An 8,682-nucleotide genomic window follows, 5' to 3' on the forward strand; every position below is an offset into this window, starting at 1 on the left:
TGCTTTTTCTCCAAAGGCACGTTTAATTTGAAAACACAGAGTTCTCAATAAAAATTACATATCAAAAGTGGAACACAACAACGTTCACTGATAGTGCAACAAAAGGAGTTTCAGTGCGCATCCCACAAAAATGGAAGTAGAAATTAAATCTTGATCCCCAAAGTGTTATTCCAGGCCACAGGCTATATGACTAATTTCTTCTACCCGGCTTTTGGGTAACAGGGTAAATGGATCATTGTGTTTCAGGAGTATTTCTCTGCACTACAGGATAACATCTCCTGCAGAGCTCAGCCAAGCTCTACACATTTTTCAAGGATATAATTTAACAGAGACAAAACAACATCACCCCAACAAAGCATTCCCCACTTCATTTGAGTTAAATGGTTTTCTGGCAAGCCTAAAGATGAGTATCAATTGTACAAAATCTAGATAGACAGCAGCCAAGACCCGCAGTAGGAAATTGCTGTCCTTTAATAAAAGACAATTCAGCCTCACAAAAGGGCAGTGATTTACACTCCACTGGTGAATCTCTGCAGTTCAGTTCGTGTCTCAGCTCATATCAGGCTGCACATATCTTCATCATCAGGCTTTGTTGTGGTCACACCACGTTGAGTTTGGTGACAATAAGCACGCGGACAGACTGGTCAAAGCCCGAACACACACACAGGCCCTGCTTGTCGGGGCTCCAGTCCAGGCTGGCGATTGGCTGAGTGGACAGAGTGACGTTCTGTAAGAGGTTGACGGAGCCAGCTACGCCCACATCCACGCCATCTGAGTCCTTCTTGCTTCTCTGAGCGGGATACTCACTGGCAATGACATCAAAACACAAAACAAATATTTTATAGATTAGTTTAGAGTAAAGGAGGAACATTGATTTTAATAAAACAACCATCATGATGAGAACTTAAAGGTTAAAGATGGATTACTTACTATTTCCATAGATGTAAGTTGCCTGCTCCCCCTGCAGTCATGAAGATGTCTCTGTTTTGAGGCAAGTGCTTCACCTGCCAGATGGTCGACTTATGAGCCTAAAATAAAGAAGAGGGATCATTTGCTTCCAAAAGCAATTCAATTACTAATTTAAGTTTTGACTCTTCCTTTGGTATTAACTTAGATTTCACTGATGTGATCTTTACTGCCAGGCCTCTTTCCCCTGCCTTCCACCTTTCCTTGTTGACATGGAAAAGACAGTTAAAAAGAAACTAGATCCTCCTTAAGAAACTCTAACAAACAGAAAACGGTGCCTTCAGAATCCACTAACCTGAATGTGACTGCAAATTTTCATCTACAGTTTTGAGATGTTTATCATAACATATAAAACAATATAATTAAAACAACTTGTTTGTAGACCTTCCTTGATGTCTTATTTTAGACCAAAATATCTGGTGGAACCTTATGATTCATGGTTGCAGACATTGATGTGCCAACTGTTGATGTCTCAGAAGAACTGGACAAATATTTAGAAAGCTGAGGCCTCTGATCTCTCAGACCTAGCAAACACTTGGTGAGCTGGCCCGCGCACTAATGCCGATTTAAGTGTGTTTTTCTAGCATTTTCCCACAAAAAGCCACACTTCTCTCTCCTCACCGGCCCGGTGTCATTTTTGGCCAGTGTCACAAAGCCACAGAGAATGTTAGACAAACACAACCCCAAACACTTCCAGCTGTGAAAACGGTCAAAACGACGTGTGCCCCTATTTCCCTCTGTACCATATGAATGTAAAAACAATAATAATGATAATAACCTTTTGACATTTTTCCCATACGGAGGAGCCAAACATCCGTCTGGCTCTCTCCACCCAGGTCAATTACCTTTTCGGAAACAGAGGCGAAGCCCTTGGTGAGGTGCTGGGTCCTCATGTCAAAGACGTGGAATTTCCCCTCCAGTGAGGTGGCCACCAGCTTGTTCATGTTGATGTCTTTCCTGTCAAACTCCACACAGCATACCTGGTCATGATGTAAGGAAAAAATAACAGTCACTCCCTGGACATTTATCACATGGCATGGCTCCACCACAAACTATTTTCCATACAACAGAATGTGTTGAAATGGACATAATGACCCCTGGCTGGTTCACCTACGTTCATGAGGTGATGACTAAGAGAAAATCAGTGCAGTGCTTTGTATATGGCGTGTGAAGGGAACATGCATTCACCTCAGACTTCCCCTGTGGTTTCATGTAGGCTACAGTCTAAATGATGCTGGGAAGTCATTTTCAGTTCTGTCTCTGTTTCTGTCTACGTTACGAAGTATTCAAGTGCAGGTCGCAGTGCAGAAGAAATAAGGTACGTTGGGACAGTTTATCCTAATAAAAACATCAGTTCTAAATATGAAGACTACTCTTTCTTTCTTCTTTCTACGTTTCAGAGTAGAGTTGACTATGTTCCCATTTTCTGTAGAAATGTTTGCAATGTTCTTGCTGTGGTGCCACACTGGCTACATGACAGGAAGTCAAAAGGAAAAAAGTTCCCCTAAAATATTTAACATCAACAACTTCACAAAATTCACATGCCACAGGGGCGGTCACACCACTTATTGGCACCACTTATTTTTATGTTTCACCATTTCAATAAAAGTGTTCACCTCACCCCATTTTTAATGTTGGTTTCCCACCGAAGAGACATATTCCGCAGGTCAAAGAGTTTGATGTCGCCATTGTCATAGCCAGCACACACGCAGCGGTCCTGGTCATTGAAGGCATGACCTGTAGTGAGAGTGTTGAAGGAAAATGAACACTGTTTTCATTCATGACGGTAAAGGACACTTTCAAAGCTGGTTTGGATTTCTGAAGAAATGAAAACACCAGGTAAGTATATATACTAACTGACTTCCTTGCACAGGGCATAGCATGAGCGTGGGAGGATAACTGTATTTCCTCTGTGTATAGAGAGCATGGATAAACCTGGACTTATACTATGAGGTTGAATCCATGTGTACTTCGAAAGCAGGTGTCTGAAATTGGACCAGTCGCATTTCTATAACAGCCATGGTTATCTAAAAGTTGTGGATGTAGGTACTTTTTTATTCTACACACCAAATGCAACAGTCCAGCAGTCCCTCTTAGCTTCTCCTTCCATGGGCTCCATGTTGGCTACAGGTGAATCCTTCTGTCTGGGATCCCACACCTTTACTGTCCCTGTAACACCCAAGGGAATTTGACGTATTAGCTAACATCTTTCTTTACTTAATTTACTTCATGTTGTTGTTTTATTCATAATGCTCTTACCGTCTCTGCTTCCAGTAACTATTTCAGGTGCGCCATCGCCAATCCCCAGGCCGCCAACGCCATCGATACCATTCACTATCTCTTTGTGGGCCTTCACAGTGTACACTGGCACTTCAGGCATCTCCAGATTCCTGTGGACAACAGAAGCACAGTCAGATGGCAATTAATCAATTAAAAATATTTAATAACTTTTCCATTAAGAGGCCAATTCTAATTGTCCAACTGAGATTTTGGAATTAAAACAGCTTTCAATATAGGCTCTACACTTAGAACATGGTTGGTGATTCAAATTTTAATCAAAATCTTTCCCCATTTCATTCCATTACTGGCGAGACAAAGATGGCGTGACATCAGTGGATGTGGATAAAATACCATATAGTGAGATTTCCGTCAAAATCCCCAGTTGCTATGTGTCTTTGTTGAAGCGAGGTGGCCCCAAACGTCCCACACTTTATGGGTTTAGGTTTCTCTACCTGAAACATATGAGAGGCAAGGTTTTGTTTAGCTCCAAGGATGGGACAATGCAACAGGCAGTGAAATAGCAGTAAAGAAGGAGTAAAGAAGGAACACCCTACTTAAGTATAAGCATTGATTGTATCTGGGTCATTTAAATTTAACAAACTGTCACAAACATTTCTGTCATACTTATCTAACATTGACCCACTAACCAAAATGATTAGTCCAGACCAGGGTTACTCCTGCTTTCCAACGCCTTCTCTACACTCTTGAAGTGAGCATTTTCTATGTTGACTTTGTTGCCTGTATGATACAGTCCTCAAAGACACGTTAAGCTTTTTTACATATATTAGAGTCGTACAACACTGCCTTTTTTCTGTAGTGAGGAACCATTTGCCTCCAGCGGTGGCAGTTAAATGTCTTGGTCAGTTCCACCATAGGCCCATTGAAGGACCTGTTAACTGTTAACAACCTCTGAGGTCCTAGCAGTTCATTAGTGCTTTATTATGGACAGGTGCACTAGGCAGGTCAATGCGTTTAATCTGTATACTGTATGTTAACAACAGTTCTAGTATCACCTGTAATAACTTAAATATAAGTATATATATATATATATATATATAAAACTTTTGACTAGCTGGTACAGGTCATTGGCTGTCTTCATGTTTCCTGTTGCTATGGAGACAAACCTAGCAAGACTTTTCTAAGCTAGATAAGATAGCAAACCCAAATATAAGCCGTTTGCATGATGTATTTCTGAGGGGGGGAAAAGGGACAAGAGCAAACAAGAGCAAAATGTTTACGTGTTATCTACCTCCTTGATAAGCTGAGCCTCTCCGTGCTGCACTTCATATATTTGCATTACTCCGGTTCCTCTAGGAAAGTTCCCCAGGCAGACAAACTTCGCGCTGCAGGGAATCCATTTACTGTCAAAAACTGTGTAGTTCAAACTCTTCTGAATATGCGCAATAATCTGAGGCTTTGATAAAGGCGATGACATATTTGCTGTTTGGGTGATAATATGTAAAACGGCTGAATTTTTCTTGAAAACCACTAAGAAAACCGTTCAATGCGGGTCGCTGCCAAAACAACGTTTACGACTCTCCTACAGCTGAGCGTGCGGCTGCCTAAGGAGATGCCTGGCAAAATGTTTACATTTCAAGTAAATATTTTACGATTTTGACATACACAGAAATTTTATCCAGATATTTTATGATTTAAAACTCACTTCTAGTAGCCCAATGAGGAGTCTTTGTCAATTCTGACACGAGAAGTCGTTATTTACATCCTACAGGCATCGGCGATGTGGCTATTTGGGTCCTTTCCGTTGCACGAGGACACCCTCATGCCTCTGTGCCTGTCTTCTACCTCAGTTTTGACTGCTTAATCTGATATAAAACTAGATCCGGGATGGACACCGATAAAAGTACAACCCCAGCCGCTAGCGCTGCCGTGGAGGGTAAAGATGACACAGATTCTTTCACAAAGGTAAAGTCTAAAAAGACTCAGAAACGAAAACGTGAACAAGATGGAGTGGGCATGGACACAGACGAGCCCGTGGCGAGCAAGCGGCCGCAGTTTCCACCAATTTCAGCCGACAAATTAAAGGTAACGACGATATATGTACATGCGCTCTGTGTGTTGGCTCAATGGTATCCGATATAAATACCAATAAGCGTTTATTTAATGTTATTTGTCTTCGTTAAAAGTAGCTTTGGTTAAGACTAACTTTTGCGCTTGCGCAGTATAGCCTTATGACTCTAAATAAAGCTACTGTATGTTATGCGAGTGGCGCGGGGGGGAGGCAAAACACAAATAAGTATTATTGTGTACAGTCTTGTGGTTCTTCTAGCACTCTCCTTGAGACTTTTTGATTCGTTATATCACTGCATTTCACTACACAATACGCTTATGTAATAGCTGCCCACTAGCTACGTGGCAGAATAAGTTTTTAAATGCAAAACATTGGATAAGCTCATGAAATATTCATAGCTAATATCTACCCAGCAGTGTAAGGATTAGTGAGACCACCCACAACTTTAAAATTAACACTGCAGATTAATGCATCAGTAATTAAACTCTGAAAAGAACAATCAGTCACAATGACAAGTGTGCTTTACTTTAATGTTTTTTAAGTAAATGGTGCTGCTAATACTTCCACCCATTCCTTTGGGAATGTTGGCTGCACGACTTTAACTATTAATTGTGTGTTTTCCATGAAGGCACTGTTGCATTTTGTAACAATAAATAACTAAAGTGGTATTCAAACAGTTTGTAGATGTTGTTACACAGTAAAATAATTGTTTTGTGTGTGTGTGTGTGTGTTTCAGGGACCAGATGAGATGCGCAAAGTCCCTGTCCCAGCTCATAGATACACCCCGCTGAAGGACAACTGGCTGAAGATTTTCACCCCCATTGTAGAGAACCTACATCTTCAAGTTAGATTCAACCTCAAAACTAGGAATGTTGAAATCAAGGTAAGTTTCCCCAGCACATTTAAGCAATTTTGACCTGAGTGAGCCTTTTTAAAATAATGTAATGTACATCTCTGGTACGCAGTGATGTGTCTGCAGTGTGTGTAATATGCCTTCCTTCTTTCAGACATGCAAAGACACACAGGACATTGGCTCGCTCACAAAAGCAACAGATTTTGTGAGAGCGTTTGTTCTAGGATTCCAAGTTGAAGTGAGTACACCAATGGAAGGTTTTTGTGAGCTATGCATGTTTTCATTTTGGCTGGGGCCGGGCTCTTTTTATCAGATTTCTCAGTCTGTTTTTGTACAAAATGTGTATTTGTTGAACCATCGTCAAGTTTGGGGCCAGTGATAGAGATTTAGGATTAGATCTTATTATTAGTGTGTTGATATTGAACCTTTTTCAAATATTTGATATCATCTACTGCCAATAAGATGAAGCCACAAGAAAACAGTCTGTAAAACCTGCAGTGATTTTCTGTAGTTGTTTTTATTTTATTTACCAAATGTTGAGAATATTTTTGGAAAGTATTCCTTAATTTAAAAGCCCATTGTTTAAGCAAGGACAAGATTGTCTTGTCTTTTATAGGTGGTTATGGTTATGTTTTACTTTGGATTGGCAGAAAATTTAAGCTCTTATCTTTATAATAGCTGTCACAATATTTGATTCTTGCTGTTTTGTGAATGTCCCTTGAACCTTGTTTGATTTAACACACGCACTTTCTCTTCCCAGGACGCCCTTGCTCTCATCAGATTAGATGAGCTTTTCCTAGAAACCTTTGATGTCACAGACGGTAAGATGACACTGACATGGCACTTCTGTCTGCTCTGAAACTTTTTTTTAAACACTTTTCATTCCCTGCTGCAAAATGTCCAGCTCAATGTCCAATCTCTTGGTGCTTATTGGATTGTTTACTCATGTTGTCTGTCTTGGCAGTGAAACCCCTGAAGGGAGACCACTTATCCAGAGCAATCGGAAGAATAGCCGGGAAGGGAGGAAAAACCAAATTCACCATTGAAAACGTCACAAAGACTCGCATTGTGCTTGCAGACACGTGAGTTTCTGCAATACACTATTCCTGCACCATTACTGTAAAACGATAATCATGATCATTAATCACTATTTTAGTTTTTGTTTTACTTTTGCAGTTGGACGTATTGTATTTTCTAGTTTCTCAGTTCTATTACAGTAAACTAACGACAGTTTTGCCTTCTTGTCATGCACTGTTAAAGCCCTAAGACAAGTGTTCCATAGAAACTAAAAGGTTTTGTTTACTGCTGTAAAATCAAATGATCTCCAGATGACAAAGTCTGAAAAAGATCTAGTTTTTATGAGCCAACAGTGTTTTCACATCAACACAGGAGATGGATTCACTCCTCAAACCGTGCTGATTCATAATCTTTTTTTTCTACTTATACAGTGCAAAACCTTTCAGTCCAACACGTCTCCTTTCCAACTTTTGTGTTTTGTTGTTAAAGAAACATACTATTGTGATATAGACTTCCTGGAAATTGTGAATTCTTTCCTCAGAGGAATATTGATTTTCTCTTGAACCCATGCCGAAGTGTTGGTGTACAAGTTGTAAAACCAGAATGTCTCATTCATGTTTCTCTTTATATGAAGCATGTAACACTCCTCCATCTGTCTCTTAACAGAAAAGTTCACATATTAGGGTCTTTCCAGAATATCAAGATGGCCCGGACAGCGATATGTAACTTAATCCTAGGTAAGAAAGATCATTTTTATATTTGATTAATACAGTGCAACACACGTTTATCAGATGGTTGATGTCATATTGCGAACAGAACTCTTTGAATCTACCTTTAGTGCTGAGAAGTGACCTTTAAACCGCTTTTGCCCCAACAGGAAGTCCACCTTCAAAGGTCTACGGCAACATCAGGGTGGTGGCCAGCCGGACTGCGGAGAGATTCTGAAGTCCTATTGGCTGCTTGTGTGTATTTATCCTCTTCCCCCATTGGCTGGTGGGATTCCCACTGGACTGACACCTCAGGTTCCAGGTTCCAGGTCCTGTTATAGCCTCATGTTTTAAGCTGTCATCTGGTTTCATGGTAATACAGTTTTGTATCAGTTGACCCAAAACACGAGACAAGTCATGATACATGCAAAGATGGTGCAATTATCTGTAAGCATGAGTTTGTGTAAATAAATAATTTCAGTCCCCACTAATAAATGAGTTTAATTTTGTCACTGAAGTGTATAAGATGTGAGGTTTTGGACCAGGAACGAATTCATTAATACTTAAAGATGACTGTATGCTGCACCCTGAGAAACCGAGTTTGATGTTAACTATCCGATCAATAAAATCCTGAAGGGAAATGAGGTTTCAAAAAAAGTGACAGGAAATCCATTACTTTCAACATTTCAAAGTTTATTTAAATGTATGTATTTTCATACAGTATCAAGTTTCCAACAGTCCCACAGCATAAGATGCAGCATGCAGAAAAAGAAAAAAAAAAGTTCTCAAACTTAAAATCTTTTCAGTGAACCCCACACAAACTAAAAAGA

General features: G+C 40.1%; 2 protein-coding genes across 3 annotated transcripts; one reads left to right on the plus strand and one right to left on the minus strand.

The window, feature by feature from the left end:
* Window positions 1-4,681, minus strand: dnaaf10 (dynein axonemal assembly factor 10). The gene is made up of 8 exons (XM_070915697.1): window positions 4,496-4,681; window positions 3,598-3,698; window positions 3,226-3,356; window positions 3,034-3,135; window positions 2,588-2,703; window positions 1,812-1,946; window positions 931-1,028; window positions 1-806 (listed from the first exon to the last, which is right to left on the minus strand). The coding sequence occupies exons 1-8, from the start codon at window positions 4,679-4,681 to the stop codon at window positions 599-601; spliced, it is 1,077 nt and encodes a 358-aa protein (XP_070771798.1). The 3' UTR covers window positions 1-598.
* pno1 (partner of NOB1 homolog) lies at window positions 2,127-8,356 on the plus strand. Of its 2 annotated transcripts, XM_070915699.1 has the most exons (8): window positions 2,127-2,144; window positions 5,152-5,289; window positions 6,012-6,158; window positions 6,283-6,366; window positions 6,889-6,949; window positions 7,093-7,210; window positions 7,812-7,882; window positions 8,023-8,356. In XM_070915699.1, exons 1-8 carry the CDS (start codon window positions 2,127-2,129, stop codon window positions 8,088-8,090), a joined length of 705 nt encoding a protein of 234 aa, XP_070771800.1. In that variant the 3' UTR covers window positions 8,091-8,356. The 2 variants fall into 2 exon arrangements, with proteins under 2 accessions (XP_070771800.1, XP_070771799.1); XM_070915698.1 differs by lacking the exon at window positions 2,127-2,144 and having other exon boundaries at window positions 5,018-5,289.
* The last annotated feature ends 326 nt before the right edge of the window (window positions 8,357-8,682 follow it).

The sequence above is a fragment of the Enoplosus armatus genome, chromosome 12 (genome assembly GCF_043641665.1).
Source record: "Enoplosus armatus isolate fEnoArm2 chromosome 12, fEnoArm2.hap1, whole genome shotgun sequence".
NCBI classification, from domain to species: Eukaryota; Metazoa; Chordata; class Actinopteri; order Centrarchiformes; family Enoplosidae; genus Enoplosus; species Enoplosus armatus.